Raw genomic sequence first — 26235 nt, forward strand, 5'->3', positions numbered from 1 at the left:
CTTCGACACCTGCCGCCCGTAGATCAAATGATTAATGGACCATAAAACCATAAAACCAAACCCTTACAATAATCATCTACTCAGTAAAGATAGCAAATTATCATCCCAAAGCATAATTACAAAACAGAGCAAACACTTAAGGTGACATTTTGCACAATAACAAAATAGTAAACAAAAGTGTTTTGAAAAAAAAAAAAAAAACCTTTTATTTGTGAAGGAATATATTTGTGGAATAGTCAACCTCAATCAGCCAAATTATGTCAGATGAGAGTTACATAAAAAAGTAAAAACTGATATAATGATGTGTATATTTCTTATTAGTTTTTATCATAAAGTAGCCACATAAGATTGAATTATTCTGTATTTTTCACTAATTTTAAGCTAAATATTACTATTTATACTGTTGCTTGTGTACATGTTTGTTTTTATTTCACTTTTCCTTAACTGTGTTGTTTTTCGTCTTGTATTTGATGTTATAGAGGACCACATTGGAAATTGTTTTATACTTTAATGTGTTATCCTCGGTTTTATTTGTACAGGTATGATTTTGACCAAATAAATCCATCCATCCAGCCATAGTCCCTTTTGATTTTTTTTTTTTAAGTATTTAAGTCATTTCTTCTGCAACACGATCATTTTGTTCTTTATTACTCAAATAAAGGATTCACCAAATCTAAACTCAGTGTGAAAACTATTTGGAATTTTCAACCACATCAGTTAAACTGAGTCATTTAAATGTCAACTTTAAAAAACATGCTGCTTTTCTGTCTTTCATAATTAACAGAGGTGGGATGAAGTCACCATCAAGCCAATCTCAAGTCATCAATCTGCAAGTCTCAAGTCATAATGACCACCAATTGTTTGCAAGCTGGCTTGAGACTTGACTTGGAACTTGCAGATTCATGACTTGAGAATGACTTTGTCCCACCTCTGATAATTAATATTTTAATCTATTTTATGTTTATGTTCTCAGTATATTTGGCTTTGATATTAATTTTGTCATTTTAAGGACCTCTGTGATTTTAAGGGTATTATTATTATTATTATTATTATTATTATTAACTCTTAATGACCTCTGAAGGCCCACCTACTGTACCTTCACGGCCCACCAAGAGGCAGCAGCCTGCACCTTTGGAATCCCTGGCCCACAGCAACTGTTTTCTATTTAAGTTTGATTTGATTTCTTTTTAGTCTGTTTATTTCGCTTTACCAAATGTTACTTGCCGTCAAATATTTGATGTTTTTGTTTACATGTCATCCTTTAAGGCAGCAGTGCCCCAAAACAGCAAAACAGCAGTATGTTGCACTCATTTGCCTCTAAAACAAAAATGGAACCGAGACGCTTATTTCACACTGGCAACAAGGGAACATGCCTCAGATATTATGCAGCACATACTGCATGTGTGTATTAACGGCTGGCTGACCCAAGTGCAGGCTATAATAAGCAGCAGGTCAGAGAGAAGAGCCAGAGCTGTGTGCAGGGACGAGGGACAGAGCCGCAGCAGACGGTCCTAACACCCTCGTACCCAACGCAAAGTGGAAGAAACTCCAGCCAGTCCTGCTGAAGGATTAACTCCTCATCTGTGCTGTAAGTGAACCAAGAATAGCACAGATTACAGGTGTGTGTGTGTGTGTGTGGTTGTACTATAGAAGTGCATGGGTCGGTCAGCTGGGATCGAACCGTGTGTCAGGTCCAAATACAGGCCTGAGCGTGGAGGCTGCTCTTTGCTCTCACGATCATTATTTTTAATCAGATGGCAAGTTTTTCTTTGTACACTCGGTCTGTCCTTTAGGATTCGGGTGTCCTGTGACCACACGGTGACACGGTGCAAAGTGCTGTGTGGGGGTCGGAATATATTTAGCTGTTCCCCTCAAAGTCCCTTTACATGGTCAGTGTGTGAGCAGGGCCACGGCACGAAGCAAGAACAAGTGCACGTCAGGTTACTGAACTCTTTGAAGCCCTTTATACTCATTTAGTCATATTATAGAGTTTTTCAGCCACCTGGTGTCACCCCCCCCCCCCCCCCCCCACACACACACACACACACAAAAAAACTGTAGTAATGTCCTAAAATAAAAAAATCAATAAATAAAATCAGGTGCTTTTAGAATTCACCTGCTTTGCTGCTTGTTTCTTTGAAAAGGAAAATACATATGCTGCTTGCCACGCTTCCACAGGAGGTGTGGGCGTGTCTCACATCATCTGTTTCTTGGTGGCACGGTGGATTAGTGGTTAACACTGTTGTCTCACAGCAAGAAGGTCATGGGTTCGATTCCCTCCTGTGGCCTGTCTGTGTGAAGTTTGCACATTCTCCCCATGTTGGCGTGGGTTCCCTCCGGATGCTCCGGCTTCCTCCCACATCTAAAGACCTGCAGGTTAAGTTGACCGTAGGTGTACACGTGTCTATATGTGGCCCTGCGAGAGACTGGCATCCAGGGTTAGGTCCAGGGCGAATCCCGCCTCACGCCTGATGACTGTTGGGATAGGATCCAGCCCCTGAGCCCTGATTAGAGTAAATGGGTACAGAAAATAGATGGATGAATGAACATCTGTGTGCCCCCTGATTCCTCCCGGGTTCTTTGTTCAATTTCCAAACACTGTACACTGAAAAAAGAAATTTAAAATTTAAAAAAGTGTTACAGTTGGTAAAACCTGAATGAACTAAGTTCTTTTGAACTTAAGTTAGCAAGTTACATCAACTCAAACTTGCAAAGTTAAGTTCAAACAACTTAATTCATTCAGGTTTTACCAATGCAACACTTTTTTAAGTTGGTTCAACTCTTCTCTTTTTACAGTGTATGTGGATGAAGGTAACATCAAAGTTACTGGAGTTAAAAGACAAAAACGGAATTTTCACTCCAATTTATGCCAAACTTGACAAACATACATATGTGGATTCCTGAATTGCTCAGGTAAGGTGGAACTGACCAAAGGTCAATCATTGGGGGTCAAGGGCCATAATTTAGATTTTTCACTCTGATGTGCCCACATATCAATCAATCAATCAATTTTTTTATATAGCGCCAAATCACAACAAACAGTTGCCCCAAGGCGCTTTATATTGTAAGGCAAGGCCATACAATAATTATGTAAAACCCCAACGGTCAAAACGACCCCCTGTGAGCAAGCACTTGGCCACAGTGGGAAGGAAAAACTCCCCTTTAACAGGAAGAAACCTCCAGCAGAACCAGGCTCAGGGAGGGGCAGTCCTCTGCTGGGACTGGTTGGGGCTGAGGGAGAGAACCAGGAAAAAGACATGCTGTGGAGGGGAGCAGAGATCGATCACTAATGATTAAATGCAGAGTGGTGCATACAGAGCAAAAAGAGAAAGAAACAGTGCATCATGGGAACCCCCCAGCAGTCTATGTCTATAGCAGCATAACTTAGGGATGGTTCAGGGTCACCTGATCCAGCCCTAACTATAAGCTTTAGCAAAAAGGAAAGTTTTAAGCCTAATCTTAAAAGTAGAGAGGGTGTCTGTCTCCCTGATCTGAATTGGGAGCTGGTTCCACAGGAGAGGAGCCTGAAAGCTGAAGGCTCTGCCTCCCATTCTACTCTTACAAACCCTAGGAACTACAAGTAAGCCTGCAGTCTGAGAGCGAAGCGCTCTATTGGGGTGATATGGTACTACGAGGTTCCTAAGATAAGATGGGACCTGATTATTCAAAACCTTATAAGTAAGAAGAAGAATTTTAAATTCTATTCTAGAATTAACAGGAAGCCAATGAAGAGAGGCCAATATGGGTGAGATATGCTCTCTCCTTCTAGTCCCCGTCAGTACTCTAGCTGCAGCATTTTGAATTAACTGAAGGCTTTTTAGGGAACTTTTAGGACAACCTGATAATAATGAATTACAATAGTCCAGCCTAGAGGAAATAAATGCATGAATTAGTTTTTCAGCATCACTCTGAGACAAGACCTTTCTGATTGTAGAGATATTGCGTAAATGCAAAAAAGCAGTCCTACATATTTGTTTAATATGCGCTTTGAATGACATATCCTGATCAAAAATAACTCCAAGATTTCTCACAGTATTACTAGAGGTCAGGGCAATGCCATCCAGAGTAAGGATCTGGTTAGACACCATGTTTCTAAGATTTGTGGGGCCAAGTACAATAACTTCAGTTTTATCTGAGTTTAAAAGCAGGAAATTAGAGGTCATCCATGTCTTTATGTCTGTAAGACAATCCTGCAGTTTAGCTAATTGGTGTGTGTCCTCTGGCTTCATGGATAGATAAAGCTGGGTATCATCTGCGTAACAATGAAAATTTAAGCAATACCGTCTAATAATACTGCCTAAGGGAAGCATGTATAAAGTGAATAAAATTGGTCCTAGCACAGAACCTTGTGGAACTCCATAATTAACTTTAGTCTGTGAAGAAGATTCCCCATTTACATGAACAAATTGTAATCTATTAGACAAATATGATTCAAACCACCGCAACGCAGTGCCTTTAATACCTATGGCATGCTCTAATCTCTGTAATAAAATTTTATGGTCAACAGTATCAAAAGCAGCACTGAGGTCTAACAGAACAAGCACAGAGATGAGTCCACTATCCGAGGCCATAAGAAGATCATTTGTAACCTTCACTAATGCTGTTTCTGTGAAGGTATGTTCTGGAATCACCCAGGTGAGGTCAATCAGTGGGATCTGGATCAACTGAGGTCAAAGGGCAAAATATAATCCTTCCAGGTACAGTTTGTACACATATAGAGGTATGTTCTGGAATTGCTCATGTGAGGTAAAATTTACTGAAGGTCAATGGTCCAAAGTTAAGTAAAAAAGAAAACTTGATTCACACCCAACTTGGCACACAGATGTCGGTGGGTTGTGACATTTCCCAGGTGAGTTCAGATTTGCCAGAGTTCAGTCACTAGGGTTGAGGTCATCTCTGTCTGTCTGTTTGTCTTCTGCTAAAAGGTCCTTCTACTAATTTCTGCCAAACTTGATAATTCCATGAAGGTTGACCCTGAAGTTTCCCTTAAATAATTCATTTTGTCAAAGGTCAGGGAATGTGATTCTCAAATGTGGCACACAGGGGAGTCTCTGAATCACGCTGGCAGAGTCAATCAACTGGGTGAAGGTCAAAGTCCTTGGGGTCAGATGTCAGGGTGTCATTGCCCTCACTGACTGAATGCCTGTGGATTGGTCAAAAGTATAAGGTTGTGAGGTCCTGCTGTGTGTGTGCTGACGGCTGACCTCTCCGCTCCACAGGTCATGGCCCTGCCCTTTGTCATGCTGCTGCCGCTGCTCATTGTGGTGGCTGCAGGAGTTTACTACATCTACAACGAGGTCATGCAGTTCATGTCCAAGTCCTTAGTGCAAAACAAAGTGGTTGTGATCACGGACGCTGTGTCAGGAGCGGGAAGTGGTAAATATTCCCGTTTGATTTTCATATTAAATCTTATTGCTGCTACTGTGGAGGCTGAGTTACTCATAAAGTTACAAACTGAGCTTTATGAAACTTTAAATGGGTCATTACAAGGAGCCCACCGTATGTTTTAATAATCATCTGGATCCAGATGGAGCAGTTATATAATCACAGCAGTTGATAACACTGTGTTTATTACCATTATTTTCTAAACAAATAAAGAAATCAACCATGTAGATTTTGAAAATAACAAAATGCTGCTAAATAATTAATATTTAAAAACAAAAACATTGTTCACTTTTCATTTTTAAAAATTGTTCATTCAACTTGCAATATCTTTTAGGTTCAATGTAAATAAAAACTGTTGCTTTTAATTGTGTGTGTGTTTGAACAAACTCTTCATCAGCTGTGTTTATGAACCAAATCAAGTTTTGCATTTGAAAATAAGGATTGTAACTTAATAATTGGTGATTATTAGTTAAGAGATTTATTTTTCTTGGAACAGGAATGTTATGACATTCCAAATTAGTTTTCCCTCACTGATGAAGAATGAGAAGGAGAAGAAGATGAAGATGATGAAGAAGAAACAGAAGATGAAGAAGAAGAAACAGAAGCTGAAGAAGAAGATGAAGAAGAAATGAAGATAACGATGATGATAAAGAAGTAGGAGATATAGATGAAGATGATGAAGAAGAAGATAAAGATAAAGCACATGATGATGAAGATGAAGAAGAAGACGAAGAAGACGATGGAGATGAAGAAGAAATGAAGATGTAGATGAAGAAACAAAAGCTGAAGAAGAAGATGAAGAAGAAATGAAGATAACGATGATGATAAAGAAGTAGGAGATGTAGATGAAGATGATGAAGAAGATAAAGATAAAGCACATGATGATGAAGATGAAGAGGAAGACAAAGAAGACGATGGAGATGAAGAAATGAAGATGTAGATGAAGATGATGAAGAAGGAGATGTAGATGAAGAAGGAGATTTAGAAGGCAATGATACTGACGAAGAAGATGAATAAGACGATGTAGATGAAGAAAATGGCAATTACAATGAAGATGAAGAAGACAATGTAGATAAAGAAGAAATGAAGATGGCGATGATGATGAAGAAGAAGGAGATGTAGAAGAAGATGAGGAAGAAGTTGAAGATGACAATGATGATGAAGAACAAGATGAAGAAGATGATGCAGATGAAGAAGAAATGAAGATGACAATGAAGAAGAAAGAGATGTAGATGATGATGAAGATGTAAATGAAGATGATGAAGTTGAAGATAACGATGATTATGAAGAAGAACAAGATGAAAAGAAGAAGATGACAAAGATAAAAATGGTGATGAAGATAATATAGATGAAGATGTAGATGAAGAAGACAATGTAGATGATGATGATGAAGAAGGAAAAAATGAACACCAATCATTGCTTTTGTATCAAAATCCTAGAATTTTTAAATTGTTACACAGCTGCTTAATTTTTTCCATCAATGTTGAATCATAAAATTACAGAAAATAAAGACAGGAACATGTGAGTTAATAAGAAGAATAAAACAAAATACAACAAATGGACATCACACAATTCAAAGGCTGTTGTGATTTGACAGACTGTAAATATGAGATTGAGAAACAGTAACCAGAGCGGCACTCAGTGGAGCGCACACTGCTGCCTGCAAACATATCATTTCATTATAAGCTTTACTTCATGGGAATTTATTCAAACATTAGAAAAAATGTGGGTTTTGTTACAGAAAGTGTGTGTTTGAGGTGAATGACGTCAGTTTCTCCCTGTTGGTGTGTTCAGAGTGCGCCCGTCTCTTCCACAAGGGAGGTGCCAGACTGATCCTGTGCGGGCCAAGCTGGGATAAGCTGGAGTCCCTCTACGACTCTCTGACTAATGATGCCGACCCGAAGGAGGTGAGGACACAACTCACCATCACACAAGTGTGCCACAAACTGGACGCACACACACCAAATCTTTGTGTTGTCTTCTCAATAAACAATCCCGCTGGAAATACACGCGTCCGACGGAGTCCATAGTCTGATCACAGACGCTAACTGCAGTCAGTGACATTACTGATGATATACATCTCCGTGTGGGATACGACCCCTAACACTGTGCTCTGTGTGGGATACAACCCGTAACACTGTCCTCCATGTGGGATATGACCCCTAACGCTGTCCTCCGTGTGGGATACGACCCCTAACACTGTGCTCCGTGTGGGATACAACCCATAACACTGTCCTCCATGTGGGATACAACCCCTAACACTGTCCTCCGTGTGGGATACGATCCCTAACACTGTCCTCCATGTCGGATAAAAACCCTAACGCTGTCCTCCGTGTGGGATATGACCCCTAACACTGTGCTCCCTGTGGGATATAACCCATAACACTGTCCTCCGTGTGGAATACAACCCCTAACACTGTCCTCCGTGTGGGATACGATCCCTAACACTGTCCTCCATGTGGGATACAACCCCTAACACTGTCCTCCGTGTGGGATACGATCCCTAACACTGTCCTCCATGTGGGATAAAAACCCTAACGCTGTCCTCCGTGTGGGATATGACCCCTAACACTGTGCTCCCTGTGGGATATAACCCATAACACTGTCCTCCGTGTGGGATACAACCCCTAACACTGTCCTCCGTGTGGGATACGACCCCTAACGTTGTCCTCCATGTGGGATAAAAACCCTAACGCTGTCCTCCGTGTGGGATACGACCCCTAACACTGTGTTCCGTGTGGGATATAACCCATAACACTGTCCTCCGTGTGGGATACAACCCCTAACACTGTCCTCCGTGTGGGATACGACCCCTAACGTTGTCCTCCATGTGGGATAAAAACCCTAACGCTGTCCTCCGTGTGGGATACGACCCCTAACACTGTGTTCCGTGTGGGATATAACCCATAACACTGTCCTCCGTGTGGGATACAACCCCTAACGCTGTCCTCCGTGTGGGATACGACCCCTAACACTATCCTCCATGTGGGATAAAACCTGCAGTACTGTCGTCCATGTGGGATACAACCCACAACACTGTCCTCCGTGTGGGATACAACCCCTAACACTGTGCTCCGTGTGGGATACGACCCCTAACACTGTCCTCCATGTGGGATACGACTCGCAACACTGTGCTCCGTGTGGGATATGACCCCTAACACTGGGCTCCATGTGGGATATGACCTGCAACACTGTCCTCCGTGTGGCATATGACTCCTAACACTGTGCTCCGTGTGGGATACGACCCACAACACTGTGCTCCATGCGGGATATGAACCCTAACACTGTGCTCCCTGTGGGATACGAACCGCAACACTGTCCTATGTGTGGGATACAACCCCTAACACTGTGTTCCGTGTGGGATACGACCCCTAACACTGTCCTCCGTGTGGGATACGACCCCTAACACTGGGCTCCATGTGGGATACGACCCCTAACACTGGGCTCCATGTGGGATATGACCCACAACACTGTGCTCCCTGTGGGATACAAACCGCAACACTGTCCTCCGTGTGGGATACAACCCCTAACACTGTGCCCCATGTGGATATGACCCCTAACACTGTCCTCCGTGTGACATATGACTCGCAACACTGTGCTCCATGTGGGATACGACCCCTAACACTGTGCTCCGTGTGGGATACGACCCGCAACACTGTGCTCCTTGTGGGATACGACCCGTAACACTGTGCTCCTTGTGGGATACGACCCGCAACGCTGTCCTCCGTGTGGGATATGACCCCTAACACTGTGCTCCCTGTGGGATATAACCCATAACACTGTCCTCCGTGTGGAATACAACCCCTAACACTGTCCTCCGTGTGGGATACGATCCCTAACACTGTCCTCCATGTGGGATACAACCCCTAACACTGTCCTCCGTGTGGGATACGATCCCTAACACTGTCCTCCATGTGGGATAAAAACCCTAACGCTGTCCTCCGTGTGGGATATGACCCCTAACACTGTGCTCCCTGTGGGATATAACCCATAACACTGTCCTCCGTGTGGGATACAACCCCTAACACTGTCCTCCGTGTGGATTACGACCCCTAACGTTGTCCTCCATGTGGGATAAAAACCCTAACGCTGTCCTCCGTGTGGGATACGACCCCTAACACTGTGCTCCGTGTGGGATATAACCCATAACACTGTCCTCCATGTGGGATACAACCCCTAACGCTGTCCTCCGTGTGGGATACGACCCCTAACACTGTCCTCCATGTGGGATAAAACCCGCAGTACTGTCGTCCATGTGGGATACAACCCACAACACTGTCCTCCGTGTGGGATACAACCCCTAACACTGTGCTCCGTGTGGGATACGACCCCTAACACTGTCCTCCATGTGGGATACGACTCGCAACACTGTGCTCCATGTGGGATATGACCCCTAACACTGGGCTCCATGTGGGATATGACCTGCAACACTGTCCTCCGTGTGGCATATGACTCCTAACACTGTGCTCCGTGTGGGATACGACCCACAACACTGTGCTCCGTGCGGGATATGAACCCTAACACTGTGCTCCCTGTGGGATACGAACCGCAACACTGTCCTATGTGTGGGATACAACCCCTAACACTGTGCTCCGTGTGGGATACGACCCCTAACACTGTCCTCCGTGTGGGATACGACCCCTAACACTGGGCTCCATGTGGGATATGACCCACAACACTGTGCTCCCTGTGGGATACAAATAGCAACACTGTTCTCCGTGTGGGATACAACCCCTAACACTGTGCCCCATGTGGATATGACCCCTAACACTGTCCTCCGTGTGGTATATGACTCGCAACACTGTGCTCCATGTGGGATACGACCCCTAACACTGTGCTCCGTGTGGGATACGACCCGCAACACTGTGCTCCTTGTGGGATACGACCCCTAACACTGTGCTCCTTGTGGGATACGACCCGCAACACTGTGCTACGTGTGGGATATGACCCCTAACACTGTGCTCCCTGTGGGATACGACCAGCAACACTGTGCTCCCTGTGGGATATGAACCACAACACTGTGCTCCATGTGGGATACAACCCCTAACACTGTCCTCCGTGTGGGATACGACCCCTAACGTTGTCCTCCATGTGGGATAAAAACCCTAACGCTGTCCTCCGTGTGGGATACGACCCCTAACACTGTGCTCGGTGTGGGATATAACCCATAACACTGTACTCCGTGTGGGATACAACCCCTAACGCTGTCCCCCGTGTGGGATACGACCCCTAACACTGTCCTCCATGTGGGATAAAACCCGCAGTACTGTCGTACATGTGGGATACAACCCACAACACTGTCCTCCGTGTGGGATACAACCCCTAACACTGTGCTCCGTGTGGGATACGACCCCTAACACTGTCCTCCGTGTGGGATACGACTTGCAACACTGTGCTCCGTGTGGGATATGACCCCTAACACTGGGCTCCATGTGGGATATGACCCGCAACACTGTCCTCCGTGTGGCATATGACTCCTACCACTGTGCTCTGTGTGGGATACGACCCACAACACCTTGCTCCGTGCGGGATATGAACCCTAACACTGTGCTCCCTGTGGGATACGAACCGCAACAGTGTCCTATGTGTGGGATACAACCCCTAACACTGTGCTCCGTGTGGGATACGACCCCTAACACTGTCCTCCGTGTGGGATACGACCCCTAACACTGGGCTCCATGTGGGATACGACCCGCAACACTGTCCTCTGTCTGGTATACGACTCCTAACACTGTGCTCCTTGTGGGATACGACCCCTAACACTGTACTCCGTGTGGGATATGACCCGCAACACTGTGCTCCGTGCGGGATACGACCCCTAACACTGTGCTCCGTGTGGGATATGACCCACAACACTGTGCTCCCTGTGGGATACGAACCGCAACACTGTCCTCCGTGTGGGATACAACCCCTAACACTGTGCTCCATGTGGATATGACCCCTAACACTGTCCTCCATGTGGTATATGACTCGCAACACTGTGCTCCATGTGGGATACGACCCCTAACACTGTGCTCCGTGTGGGATACGACCCGCAACACTGTGCTCCTTGTGGGATACGACCCCTAACACTGTGCTCCTTGTGGGATACGACCCGCAACACTGTGCTACGTGTGGGATATGACCCCTAACACTGTGCTCCCTGTGGGATACGACCAGCAACACTGTGCTCCCTGTGGGATATGAACCGCAACACTGTCCTCCGTGTGGGATACGACCCCTAACACTGTGCTCAGTGTGGGATACGAACCGCAACACTGTGCTCCGTGTGTGATACGACCCCTAACACTGTCCTCCGTGTGGGATACGAACTGCAACACTGTGCTCTGTGTGGGATACGAACCGCAACACTGTGCTCTGTGTGGGATACGACCCCTAACACTGTCCTCCGTGTGGGATACGAGCTGCAACACTGTGCTCTGTGTGGGATACGAACCGCAACACTGTGCTCCGTGTGGGATACGACCCCTAACACTGTGCTCAGTGTGGGATACGAACTGCAACACTGTGCTCTGTGTGGGATACGACCCCTAATACTGTTCTCCGTGTGGGATACAAACCGCAACACAGTGCTCCGTGTGGGATTCGACACGTTTCATTTTCATTTCATTTCATTTATTTATTTAAAAGGGACAACACATATTAATGAACACATAAAGTGTAAATATGTTAGATTATAGCCATGGGCTAATTTCCATCTGTAGTCCCTGACAGACTATAAGAATGAAACAATTTACAGTAAAAAACACACAAACATCACAGGAGCTTACAATACAACAACTGACTACATTACATAGGGGTCACTAACTACTACAACAAGACACTGACTAGACAAAAAACAGGAAACAAAAGGACACTGACATGATCTGAGCATGAAGGTTATCTTACACATGCTCGGTCAAAGGAGGACACACAGTTGAAAAAAAAAACAAAACTATATGTACAATTCAATTAGAATAAGTTAATTAAAACTGCAAGTCTAATTTCATACATTTATATATTTTAAAAAACATAACTTTAAAAACAATAATTTATAAAGTGCTGTAGTGCATTGCACATTCCCTACAGTTCTTAGTTTCTACAATTGAGTTCATAATGCTCACATTTTTTATTTGATCTGAGCCCCTCCTTTAAGTGACTTTTAAAGGCTTTAAAGCTTGGAGCCTCTCACTGTAGTTGGCAAAGCGTTCCATTGGGCACTGCCTTTGTAGGACAGAACATTTTGTGCAAAAGCTGTTTTTCGCACAGACACTTCACAGTCCCCTCTACCCATAGCCCCGGTGACCCTCGAACCAACTGTTCTACTTGTATATTTAATATAGTTTGTAAGAGGTGGATGAGCCAACCCAAGTAAAATTTTATATATTAGACAAGCAATTTTAAATTTTATAAAAATTTCAAAACTAAATAAGTTATACACGTACTTTGTTAAAATTTTGCACTGATGATATGAAAATGGTCTTTTATCTAAAATTTTCAGTGCGCTTTTATAAAGCCTTTCAATTGGTTTTAAAATTGTCACACCTGTGAGAGACCAGCTGGTTATGCAGTAACCTACATGAGAAAAAATCATACAGTGCAAGAACATCATAGCCGCTTGATCTGTCATTGACCTCCTTATTTGGTTGAAGTTAAACACATTGTATTTGATTATTTTAGTTATCATTTTAATATGATTTTTAAAGGAGAGTGTCGAGTCCAGCAACACTCCCAAATATTTGAATTCTTTAACTAACTGCAGTTCATCATCTCCGATGTACACGTTGGAGCGCTCTATATTGGAAGCCTTTTTTGAAAAATACATACAGACAGTTTTCTGTATGTTTAATTTCAGACATGATCCGTTAAGCCAATTTGAAATATACTTTAGGGCTGATGTAAGAGTTTGAGCTGCTGCCTCAGGTGATCTTGTACTTGTGTAGATTACCGCATCATCAGAGTAAAGTTGTATGTCCACATCTTCACAAACACTTGGTAGGTCATTAATGAATAATGAAAATAAAATGGGCCCCAAGATAGATCCTTGGGGGACTCCTAGTGCACAGTAGGGGGATTTAATACCATTTACCATGGTGGCTTGTTTTCTATTTGATAAATAAGATGACATCCATTTTATGGCATGCTCAGAAAAATTAAAAGATTGCAACTTTAATAATAAAATATTATGATTCACTAGATCAAATGCTTTACGCAAATCTAAGAAAACTGCTCCTACACAATTGTTTTTATCCAAAAGACTTTTCACTTTTTCCATGAACATTGTTATGGCAGTCTCAGTTGAATGGTAGGTACGAAAACCAAATTGCATGGGATGCACAGTAGTTTGGCCACTTTGTAGATGTTGAATCAGTTGCTTGGCAACCCACTTTTCAAGGACTTTAGAAAAGACTGACAGTATGCTAATTGGTCTGTAGTTATTAATATTATTTTTGTCACCCCCCTTAAAAATTGGGGTAACTGTGGCCATCTTCCATATCTGTGGTACAATGGGGAGGGGAGGTGATGGTCTAATGGTTAAGGTGTTGGGCTTGAGTCCAGAAGATCATGGGTTCAAATCCCCGCCTGACTGGAAAATCACTAAGGGCTCACTAATCCCCTATTGCTCCCGGTGTGTAGTGAGCGCCTTGTATGGCAGCACCCTGACATCGGGGTGAATGTGAGGCATAATTGTAAAGCGCTTTGAGCATCTGATGCAGATGGAAAAGCGCTATATAAATGCAGTCCATTTACCATTTTACCATTTACAATGGAATGCTCAACTGACAAATTTATTAAATGCGTAACTGGATGTACTAGAGCCATTTTATGTCTTTTTAGGAATCCAACATCAAAGCCATGACGTACCAGCATCATTCAGTTAGAAATCATTAATTCACAGCTCGTGGTTACAGATTACTTTTCAGACGACACTTATTTGGGTAAGAACCAGTGAAGACTTTTCATAATTTCTAATCTCATTCTGATGTGAATGCTTATACCATTTTGTGCCAGTAGGAGGCACTGTTATGCACATTTGAAAGAGTGAAGGCAACCAATTCCAACCATTTGGGGCATTTTCCCCAACACACCTGTAAAATGTGGTTCACCTGATGCTTTAATTCAGTTATTAGAACTCGCTGGTGTAAAAAAAAAAAAAGGAGAGGCTACGTTCCAGACCAGGATGATGTTTCAAACTGTTTCAAACCAACCAGCAGCAAATGATTAGGAGTGTTGAATCAGCTGTTGCACCACAGAGAAGTCACAAAATGATGCAATTTTTTTTGCAAGAAATCATGATTCAGGTGATGAAAGTCCTTGTGCAGTATAGCTCCCAGGCTCATAGAAACACAAGATGGGAACCAGCATCATGCGGATGGAAGTGAAGCACTTAGGAGGAAAAGCGTGAGGTGCAAAAATGAAGGAATTTGAATTTTCAATTAGATTTGGGCCAAATGTGTAGTTAGATACTGAAATTGATGTTTCAAGGTCACCCAAAGGGAAATCATTCAGGGGAATTCTGAGGTCGTTATGGTCAAAGGTCAGATCTCCACCACATATTGAATCGTATTGTTTACTGTGAAATCCTATCTGAATCAAGACGACCACATCATTATTGATGTTGTGGTCATCCTTCATACAGTTTCTGTCACAGATCTGAGTATCTTCATGGGCACGTGTACTATTGTATCGTATGAAATGACAAACATCACATCACTGTCCAAATACTTATGTTTTCCCAGACATTTGCCCCAAAGCTGGTGATTCTGGACTTCAGTGATATGGACAGCATGGAGGACGTTGTGTCTGAGGTGGTGGACTGTTACAGCTGTGTGGACGTGCTGATCTGTAACAGCAGCGTGAAACTCAGAGCTGCTGTTCAGACGGTCTCTCTGGAACTGGAAAGAGACGTCATGGATATCAACTACTTTGGACCGAGCACTCTGGTCAAAGGTAGGATGGACGTGCCTGAGAAAATCAGCTCCAGATGTGCTCGTGGTACAGTTTGAGTCTAACCTTTAAGTAACTGCTAGTACGTTTGTGTGCAAACAATTACTGCAGGTGTACTTCCGATGATGATCTCAAGAAGATCGGGGCACATTGTGCTGGTCAACAGCATCCAGGGCAGACTGGCCGTCCCCTTCAGGAGCTCATGTGAGTCTCCATACGTAAGCAAATGTCTGTAAAAAGATTTTCCAACACAAATAATGTGCTCATCATATTTTCAAATGTTCTTATTTATTATTGTTATGGGTGGCACGGTGGATGAGTGGTTAGCTTTGTTGCCTCACAGTGAGAAGGTTTTGCCAAGTTTTGCTTAGTTAATTACTTATTTGCCCACAAGGGGGCACATGTGTGTCATACAAAACAGTTTTCATCACTTTACCTTGTGAGCTGAGAAGCACCCGGTCTGTGGATGAGCAGACTGTCCGAGCTAACACGTAACGATAACATCTGAAGATCAACACAACGTGAAGTACATTTATGGCACTCTTAAAAAAAAAAAAAAAAATTAAACTACAGCAAACTTCCACTAAAGTAATCTGAAATGTAACTGCAACAATAAATGAAATAATTTTGTTTTAAAAATATTCCCTGGTGAAAAGTCTGCTCTGTGTCATTCTGATCCCATCACATCTCTGGTTAGGACTTGGATGGGAGACCTCTTCGGAACACCAGCGGCTGTGTGTGTGTGTGTTTCTCCGGGTGAAACTGGAGTTGCGTCAGGAAGGGCATCCAGCGTACAACTTGTGCCAGTTACCCTTAGAGATCTGGCTGTATCCGCGGTGGTGACCCTGAGTCGGGAGCAGCCGAAATGACAAACACACACCTGGTGAAAAGTTTGTATTTGGCCTGGAAAAAAAAAAGTGGAGCCAGGAAGTTATTTTTGCATTAGTTGTGAGCTATTTTGAACTACTTTTCAGACCTTTTGTCTGACTTAGTGCTTAGCTCAGATAAGATAATTATAGTGGGCGATTTTAACATCCACACAGATGCTGAGAATGACAGCCTCAACACTGCATTTAATCTATTATTAGACTCAATTGGCTTTGCTCAAAATGTAAATGAGTCCACCCACCACTTTAATCATATCTTAGATCTTGTTCTGACTTATGGTATGGAAATTGAAGACTTAACAGTATTCCCTGAAAACTCCCTTCTGTCTGATCATTTCTTAATAATATTTACATTTACTCTGATGGACTACCCAGCAGTGGGGAATAAGTTTCATTACACTAGAAGTCTTTCAGAAAGCGCTGTAACTCGGTTTAAGGATATGATTCCGTCTTTATGTTCTCTAATGCCATATACAACACAGTGCAGAGTAGCTACCTAAACTCTGTAAGTGAGATAGAGAATCTCATCAATAGTTTTACATCCTCATTGAAGACAACTTTGGATGCTGTAGCTCCTCTGAAAAAGAGAGCTTTAAATCAGAAGTGCCTGACTCTGTGGTATAACTCACAAACACGCAGCTTAAAGCAGATAACCCGTAAGTTGGAGAGGAAATGGCGTCTCACTAATTTAGAAGATCTTCACTTAGCCTGGAAAAAGAGTCTGTTGCTCTATAAAAAGCCCTCCGTAAAGCTAGGACATCTTACTACTCATCACTAATTGAAGAAAATAAGAACAACCCCAGGTTTCTTTTCAGCACTGTAGCCAGGCTGACAAAGAGTCAGAGCTCTATTGAGCCGAGTATTTCTTTACCTTTAACTAGTAATGACTTCATGACTTTCTTTGCTAATAAAATTCTAACTATTAGAGAAAAAATTACTCATAACCATCCCAAAGACATATCATTATCTTTGGCTGCTTTCAGTGATGCCGGTATTTGGTTAGACTCTTTCTCTCCGATTGTTCTGTCTGAGTTATTTTCATTAGTTACTTCCTCCGAACCATCAACATGTCTATTAGACCCCATTCCTACCAGGCTGCTCAAGGAAGCCCTACCATTAATTAATGCTTTGATCTTAAATATGATCAATCTATCTTTATTAGTTGGCTATGTACCACAGGCTTTTAAGGTGGCAGTAATTAAACCATTACTTAAAAAGCCATCACTTGACCCAGCTATCTTAGGTAATTATAGGCCAATCTCCAACCTTCCTTTTGTCTCAGAAATTCTTGAAAGGGTAGTTGTAAAACAGCTAACTGATCATCTGCAGAGGAATGGTCTATTTGAAGAGTTTCAGTCAGGTTTTAGAATCCATCATAGTACAGAAACAGCATTAGTGAAGGTTACAAATGATCTTCTTATGGCCTCAGACCGTGGACTCATCTCTGTGCTTGTTCTGTTAGACCTCAGTGCTGTTTTTCATACTGTTGACCATAAAATTTAATTACAGAGATTAGAGCATGCCATAGGTATTAAAGGCACTGCGCTGCGGTGGTTTGAATCATATTAATCTAATAGATTACAATTTGTTCATGTAAATGGGGAATCTTCTTCACAGACTAAGGTTAATTATGGAGTTCCACAAGGTTCTGTGCTAGGACCAATTTTATTCACTTTATACGTTTCCCTTAGGCAGTATTATTAGACAGCATTGCTTAAATTTTCATTGTTATGCAGATGATACCCAGCTTTATCTATCCATGAAGCCAGAGGACACGCACCAATTAGCTAAACTGCAGGATTGTCTTACAGACATAAAGACATGGATGACCTCTAATTTCCTGCTTTTAAACTCAGATAAAACTGAAGTTATTGTACTTGGCCCCACAAATCTTAGAAACATGGTGTCTAACCAGATCCTTACTCTGGATGGCATTACCCTGACCTCTAGTAATACTGTGAGAAATCTTGGAGTCATTTTTGATCAGGATATGTCATTCAATGCGCATATTAAATAAATATGTAGGACTGCTTTTTTGCATTTACGCAATATCTCTAAAATTAGAAAGGTCTTGTCTCAGAGTGATGCTGAAAAACTAATTCATGCATTTATTTCCTCTAGGCTGGACTATTGTAATTCATTATTATCAGGTTGTCCTAAAAGTTCCCTGAAAAGCCTTCAGTTAATTCAAAATGCTGCAGCTAGAGTACTGACGGGGACTAGAAGGAGAGCATATCTCACCCATATTGGCCTCTCTTCATTGGCTTCCTGTTAATAGAATAGAATTTAAAATTCTTCTTACTTATAAGGTTTTGAATAATCAGGTCCCATCTTATCTTAGGGACCTCATAGTACCACATCACCCCAATAGAGCGCTTCGCTCTCAGACTGCAGGCTTACTTGTAGTTCCTAGGGTTTGTAAGAGTAGAATGGGAGGCAGAGCCTTCAGCTTTCAGGCTCCTCTCCTGTGGAACCAGCTCCCAATTCAGATCAGGGAGACAGACACCCTCTCTACTTTTAAGATTAGGCTTAAAACTTTCCTTTTTGCTAAATCTTATAGTTAGGGCTGGATCAGGTGACCCTGAACCATCCCTTAGTTATGCTGCTATAGACTTAGACTGCTGGGGGGTTCCCATGATGCACTGAGTGTTTCTTTCTCTTTTTGCTCTGTATGCACCACTCTACATTTAATCATTAGTGATTGATCTCTGCTCTCTTCCACAGCATGTCTTTTTCCTGGTTCTCTCCCCTCAGCCCCAACCAGTCCCAGCAGAAGACTGCCCCTCCCTGAGCCTGGTTCTGCTGGAGGTTTCTTCCTGTTAAAAGGGAGTTTTTCCTTCCCACTGTCGCCAAGTGCTTGCTCACAGGGGGTCGTTTTGACCGTTGGGGTTTTTCCATAATTATTGTATGGCCTTGCCTTACAATATAAATCGCCTTGGGGGGAACTGTTTGTTGTGATTTGGCGCTATATAAATAAAATTGATTTGATTTTATTTGATTTACTTGTCAATAAACATGGCCCAAATATTTTAGTTTGGGCCAGTTTGCTTAAATTTCACATATATTGAATTAATTAAGTGGTGGAGTCAATTTTTTTTATTTATTCTTTTTTTTTGGGGGGGGGGGGGGGGGGGTTAGCAATATATTTGATCATTGAAATATTTCATTTTGAAGCCAGAGTTTTATTATTATTTTATTTTTTATTATAAAGACATTAATTGTTTTAATCTGCCTTTTAGTGTTTGAGAGTTAAATATTTTTAGTGGTTTCATGTTAAAGTCCAGTTCAATTCTCTAGTTGTGCATGTAGAAACTCCTCAGCAACAAAAACAACAACAAAATCTGATGAGGTGTTTTGAGACTTTTGGGATAAAAAAAAAAATCGATCTGAGTGATATATTTTTGCTTACACACTTTAATACCTGTTTAATTTAATTTATTTATTTATGTGACCCTTGATATCCTAAACAGGTTTGGTGAAAAAAGTTAAATGCATTAACAGACTGCACAATAGTGTGTTTTACTTTGAAACTGATTTTAAATTTACATTTCAGTTTAATGTTGACATTTTGTTTTGATGGTGGAGGTATGAAGCCATGAAGATCTTTCATGACACAATGTGATGAGAAATAAATACAGAAATGCAGCCGCTGATCTTTGTTCTTTGTTCTTCTCTGTGCAGATAAATGGTAAAAACAGCCTGTTTTGTGTCTCTGTTCTCTCAGTGTGACAGCAGAAAACCATTAGACAGAAACATGTCGTCATCTGCACTGTTTGGAGTGTGGCTCATTTACGTGATGGTCACACCGGTTTTGTGCACATGACAGAATGAAGGTTTGTTTGTGTCCACAACTGCTAGATGCAGCGTCGAAGCACGCAACTCAGGCCTTCTTTGAGTCCCTGAGGGCAGAGGTGGAGGAGTATGGGATTGTCATCAGCACCATCAGTCACACCTTCATAAACGCCTCCCCGCTGCCGCCACCGCCGCCGGCCTCTGAGGAGTCCGGCCTCAAACCTAAACCCAAACCAAACAGCTTGGCTGCCTGTGAGTAAAAGAACTGGAATGTTGCTGCACAGAATAACCATAAATGAAAAATAACTAAACTAATACATCCTCCTCCATCCATACGGACAAAAGGCCTGCTGCACCCTGGCTGAGGTGCACTGTAAAAAAAAAAGTCTGTGAAATTAACAGTGAAATCACGACATAAAAAAACTCTAAAAAGAAAAACAATGGCATAATGTGTAATTTGCAGCAATAATGTGTAACGTGGAATGAAACTGAACTGTGAATTTTACAGTACAAATATATTAAAATAATCATACATTGTAGAATTTACAAATGACTGTAGTTTAAACACAGAAAAAAATGTAATACCAAAAACTATACAATACAGTTAGAATTTACAGATGAGAATTTTCGCAAATACAGTAAAGTAGTGATAATTAATGGTTTGAAAAAAAGAGGTGATGTGTCTGTTTCAGCTATACATTTTGATGATAATTAAACATAAGGTGAGTGTTTTGCAGAGATTTTTACTTCTAAATAGACAATAAAATTACAACAGGTTTACACTGTAAAATTTACTTATTTTATGTAAAAGCATTTACATATTTACCATAATTTTTACACCACAGCTGCCAGAATTTTTCCCGTAAATAATTCTGTACATATTCAGCATAATTTTTACAGAATTGTCCTAGTAACCACAGCTGCCAGAATTTGTCTGTAAAAACAACGGAGTTTGCTTTTTTTGTTTTTTACAGTGTATGCACTTTATTTAGCACCCTTCTAGTTATTGGTCTTAAGTTAAACTTTCACATAATGCATTGGATTAGCCTCAGTCACACCCCAAAAGTAGTATAAGTAAATAAATTTGATTTCTATAGCACTTTCACAGATTAGACATCTCAAAATTCTTCACAAAGCAAACTGCAGAGAAGGTACATTTAAAACAAGAAAACAATAAAAAAAAAAAAACTCTTGTCTAACTACAAGGCTGTTTAAAAAGAAAACTGCTTTTTAAAAATACATCAACGGCATCTAGACAGTGAAGGGAAAGAGGCAAAGCGTTCCACAGCCTATAGGTGCAACTGATTCAAAAGAAGGATCACCTAAAATTTGTTTTTTTGGGCTCATAAGTAACATCTGTCCTGCTGATCTCAGAGTGCGGGTCGGAGTGTGCAGCTGGAGCAGGTCAGAGATGTAAGGGGGAGCACGGCCATGCAAAGGCTTTAAAAGTTAGGGTCAAAAATTTTAAATGTATTCTAAACTTCACAGGTAACCAGTGAAGGGAGGCTAAAACAGGCATGATATGGGCCGGTTTGTGTGTTTCAGTTAAAAGCCTTGCAGCAGAGTTCTGGATGATCTGAATTCAGTCAAGTGCCTTCTTATTTAGACAGGCAAAAGGACTCTTACAATAGTCCAGACGGGAGGATGTAAAAGTGTGAATAATCTTCAATTCAACCTTGGACACTTCACTGTACTTGCTAATTATCTGTTTAACCCTCAGGGGGTCCAAGGACATTTTTTTGGACAGTTCACTCGCCTGGCATAAATGTTTTATTATTGCTGTTAACAGCTCTCCCTGCATCCCACAATCAAGTTTTATGTCTCTTTATTTCAGGACAACCTGTTCTTTCATAATATATATGCTTTTGTTGTGTTTTATAAGTGTAATAAAGGATTACAATCAAAAATAACAAAGGAAAAAATAAAGCTAAAAATCATTTTCCACACACATTTATTCAAAACACACAGCAAACTATAATAAACAACTGTTTTGACACTTTATAAAGGTAATTTGAGGTGTTGTGTGAAAGACTGTGCAACAAAAAAGTTCAAACAATAAACACAAATGCACATTTTGAACAATATATACAAAATGGTCTATGCGTTTATGCTCCAGTCTGACGAGCGGCCCCTCTCCCTCACCTCATTGATATAGCAAACAGTGCTTTACGCCAGAGGGAGAGAGCTACAGAGTAATCCAGTAACATTCAAATGCAAACTAGTGGAGTAATCCTGATAGTTACACACTCTTTGTTTGAGCACATGAGATTGTCATGCAAGGCTCTCCATCTGCTTTCACTTTCGCTGTGTGTAATGGCACAGGGCGCATTGGAGGAGTTAGGGGGCTATTCAAATGGGCCAACTAGTAAGATATCACTCCTGAAAATGATTTTTGGTTTATCACGTGAGGTAAATCTCCCCTACGATTGGATTTTGGAAAACCATGTGACGGTGAAGCAATTCCGATTGGACACTCACATTGTGCACGTCATCACACAGCTTCTATGAGAAGTACAAAGATGGCCGACGGTGGATCGAAAGTCCGCTGAGTTAACGTTTCAGCAAAACAAAAAGTAAGTTTCTATCTCATATCATCCATCCATCCATCCATTTTCTTCCGCTTTATCCGGAGTCGGGTCGCGGGGGCAGCAGCTCAAGCAAAGCCGCCCAGACCTCCCGATCCACACACACCTCCCTCAGCTCCTCCAGGGGAACCCCAAAGCGTTCCCAAGCCAGCCGAGAGATGTAGTCCCTCCAGCGTGTCCTGGGTCTTCCCCGGGGCCTCCTCCCAGTGGGACGTGCCCGGAACACCTCTCCAGCGAGGCGTCCAGGGGGCATCCGGAAAAGATGCCCGAGCCACCTCAACTGACTCCTTTCGATGTGGAGGAGCAGCGGCTCGACTCCGAGCTCCTCCCAAGTGACCGAGCTCCTCACCCTATCTCTAATGGAGCGCCCAGCCACCCTGCGGAGGAAACTCATCTCGCCTGCTTGTACTCGCGATCTCGTTCTTTCAGTCATGAGCCAAATCTCATGACCATAGGTGAGGATCGGAACGTAGATCGATCGGTAAATCAAGAGCTTTGCCCCCCTACTCAGCTCTCTCTTCACCACGACGGTCCGATACAGCGACCGCATCACTGCAGATGCTGCACCGATCCGTCTATCGGTCTCACGCTCCATCCGTCCCTCACTCGTGAACAAGACCCCGAGATACTTAAACTCCTCCACTTGAGGCAAGGACACTCCACCGACCTGAAGAGGGCAAAGCACCTTTTTCCGGTTGAGAACCATATCATTAAAAAGTATACCATATCTCATATCATTAAAAAGTTATTTATAATTTAGTAAAGCTTGTTCCCAGCCATTGTATATGACGGAGTCAGCCTCAGAGGGTTAATAGGATAGTATAAGAGTACTGGGCCCAAAAAAGAACCCTGAGGTACCCCAGAGGTAAGCTATTTCAATTAAGACAGAAACTGATTTATAAAAATACTAAAATTTCAGTCAGAGAAGTATGAGGCAAACCATTGTAAAACTGGTCCTGAGTGCGCAAAGACATCTTGAAGTCTATTAATTAGAATCTTATGAGCAACAGCGTCAAAGCGGTTGAGAGAGCCGATAAAAGCACACCTGTGTATTGTCCAGAGTCGGCTGCCATCACGATGTCACTTCAAACCCTAAGTAGTCCAGCTGCAGTGTTGAATGCATTTTTGAAACCTAACTGGCATTTGTCTATAAAAAAATAAGTGAGCTTCTCTGCTACAATTTTCTTTAAAATTTTTGACAAGATTTTGACAGTTTATGTGCCTGTTGCACCTCAAACACTTCACTGAGTGCCTCTACTGTTTATTTTTGTTGTCAGCTCATGATTTGACTTTGTTATAATGCATGGACCCATGTCCCCCCCCCCCCCAAAAAAAAAAAATACAGATCAAAGGTCTGTTACTCTTTGTGCACTTTACTGAGTACCTCTCTAGTTTTAATGTCAGTGTATGATTGAACTTTGAACTAATGCATGAATCTCAGTCTCTGGTCCTGGAAGTTTAGAGTAGAATAGAATAGAATAGAATAGTTCTTTATTGTCCACGGAGGTGGAAAATTGTCTTTGGCTCACCAGCACAAAAAAGACAACAGTAAAATACAAACATTGTCATACCTAAAAACATATAATAGACACAATAATGTATATTTATGATTTTGTAAAGTGATTCATGGAGATTTAAACTGGAAACCACAATTTTCCATTAGACCAGTGTAAATAAGTACTTTGAATGAAGTGCACTGTGTTTCACTTTTTTCAGTGTATTAAAATACATAAGAATAAAGGAAGAAGTACAATAAGATCTAGTAAGATAAATAAAACAGAAGTAAAGCAGTTCAGGTTTAATCTGTGGGTTGGTGGGTAGGTAGAGTACCACCCCCCCGCCCCCCCAAAAATCCCCCAAAGATGTCCATCAATTTGTTCTCTAAATCCTGGAAAGTTCAATTAGAGAAAAATATTTAAAAGTGCAGAGCTCGGCTCCAAATTGAGCATCATCCTCCAGAATAGAGGTGGGCGATACCGGGAATTTTGGTATTGATCCAATACCAAGTAAATACAGGCCCAGTATCGCCGATATCAATACCGATATCGATACTTTTTCATATTTAAGCTTCATAGATCCAAAGGATCCAAAAGACCTAGGATAGAATTTCGCCAAACATTGTACGTGACAACAAAATACTTTATCATAATCAACATTTTTGTTTAAAAAATATCACTCAACACAACTTAAAACAAAATCTCATGAGGTAGAGGGCTGACAAACCACAATACAAGGGTGTGCTGCTCCGTACTGTGTGACACAGCGCAGCGCTGCTCTTGCAGACAGAGAGTAGACTTTGATGAATCTGCATGCGCAGCAGACAGTGCGTGCGGGAGAGAAAAAAGCTTGAGTATTGATCTTTTTACACGAGGTTCGTTCAATATCAATACTAGCGTTGGTATCGATATTATCGATATTAGGATTGATCTGCCCACCTCTACTCCAGAACAGTCTAGGTGGCACAGGAATGCCCTCAGAGCTGCACAACCTTTTAAATCTTCCTTAATGTATTCATTCATTCATTCATCTTTTGCTATTATTCTCCACAGTTATTGCTGGCCAGCTGACTCATGGCGTGCGTCCTGCTGTTCTGGCCAATGAGATCATGCAGACAGTGAACAGGAAGAAGAAGGAGGTGATGCTGGTCCACCCCATCCCCAGAGTGGCCCTCTACCTCCGCTCCCTGCTTCCCTCCTTCCTCTTTGCAGTGCTGGCGGCTGGAACCAAGGATGCAGTTTTTGTTGAGCAGATGCAGTAGGAGAAATGATGAAACCAAAGAAATGCAAATATATTACAAGGCCAAATAATAAGAATAATCATTTCATATTTGCTACTACATGAAGAGAAAGAATAAGTTCTACTTAAAAGAGAGGCCATTAGAAAGTAGTGGAGATTAATAGGAAAGGCTCGAAAAGTTTGACATGTATTGAACATGATGATGAGACGTAAATGCAAAATGCAAGAATAAAAAAATGTGCATTCTGTAGTAGAATTAAAGTTCATTGTGCTGCGACCTGTTTTACATTCATTCTGAAAGCTGGAATATGCAGATTTATAAATGCAATGTTAGTTTTAAAATTACCACCAGCATTGCATATCTATATATAAAGAGCAGAAATTTGGAGATATTTAGAGATTTGAGATGCTGTGGAGAAAATCATCATAGCAAAGGAAATGTCGTTCGACATATGACCTCTAGGTGGCAGTAACATATAGTTGTTCATGCTGCAGATCCTCTTTCAGTCAGTTCATGTGGGGTAAAGTATTTATTTGTGTGATCTTGAGAAAACAGTCTGATCAGTTTGATTGTTTTATGATATTTTGTGTTACAAAGCTGCACAGTAACAATGAACAGATTTTCTCTTTTCTTTGGAATTTGATGTTGAAATAAACATTTCTATGATTCATTGCCGACTAAGCAAATGCTGTTAAGTCACAGTCCAACAGTGACTTCTTTCTGTTCAGTGGAATGATGTCACTCAGTCAGTGCAAGGATTCTCTGAGTGGGATCAACGCACATCACTGGTGGACATCAGCAGCTAGAGGTGTCAAAGTGGCAGCCTGGGGGCCGGATGTGACCCACAGTGGACTCTCCTACTGTTTCACATTAACTACTTGTGATGGCAAAATCGAAACTGTTCTGAAACCTTTGATTTGAG

General features: G+C 41.8%; 1 protein-coding gene across 3 annotated transcripts; it reads left to right on the plus strand.

The window, feature by feature from the left end:
- The first annotated feature begins 1449 nt into the window (after nucleotides 1–1449).
- On the plus strand, nucleotides 1450–25979 carry dhrs7cb (dehydrogenase/reductase (SDR family) member 7Cb). Of its 3 annotated transcripts, none has more exons than XM_034194615.1 (7): nucleotides 1450–1619; nucleotides 5220–5376; nucleotides 7180–7292; nucleotides 15105–15315; nucleotides 15424–15516; nucleotides 20058–20243; nucleotides 25126–25334. In XM_034194615.1, exons 2-7 carry the CDS (start codon nucleotides 5223–5225, stop codon nucleotides 25332–25334), a joined length of 966 nt encoding a protein of 321 aa, XP_034050506.1. In that variant the 5' UTR covers nucleotides 1450–1619; nucleotides 5220–5222. The 3 variants fall into 3 exon arrangements, with proteins under 3 accessions (XP_034050506.1, XP_034050505.1, XP_034050507.1); XM_034194614.1 differs by having other exon boundaries at nucleotides 1450–1588; XM_034194616.1 differs by lacking the exon at nucleotides 1450–1619 and having other exon boundaries at nucleotides 5223–5376; nucleotides 25126–25979.
- Nucleotides 25980–26235: the final 256 nt, after the last annotated feature.

This window comes from Thalassophryne amazonica, chromosome 18 (genome assembly GCF_902500255.1).
Source record: "Thalassophryne amazonica chromosome 18, fThaAma1.1, whole genome shotgun sequence".
Classification (NCBI taxonomy): domain Eukaryota; kingdom Metazoa; phylum Chordata; class Actinopteri; order Batrachoidiformes; family Batrachoididae; genus Thalassophryne; species Thalassophryne amazonica.

Coding starts and splice junctions, on each gene's coding strand:
- dhrs7cb (XM_034194615.1), top strand. CDS start 5,223: ATGGCCCTGCCCTTTGTCATGCTGCTGCCGCTGCTCATTGTGGTGGCT. Junction 7,293..15,104: donor ATGATGCCGACCCGAAGGAG/GTGAGGACACAA, acceptor ATGTTTTCCCAG/ACATTTGCCCCAAAGCTGGT. Junction 15,517..20,057: donor CGTCCCCTTCAGGAGCTCAT/GTGAGTCTCCAT, acceptor CACAACTGCTAG/ATGCAGCGTCGAAGCACGCA.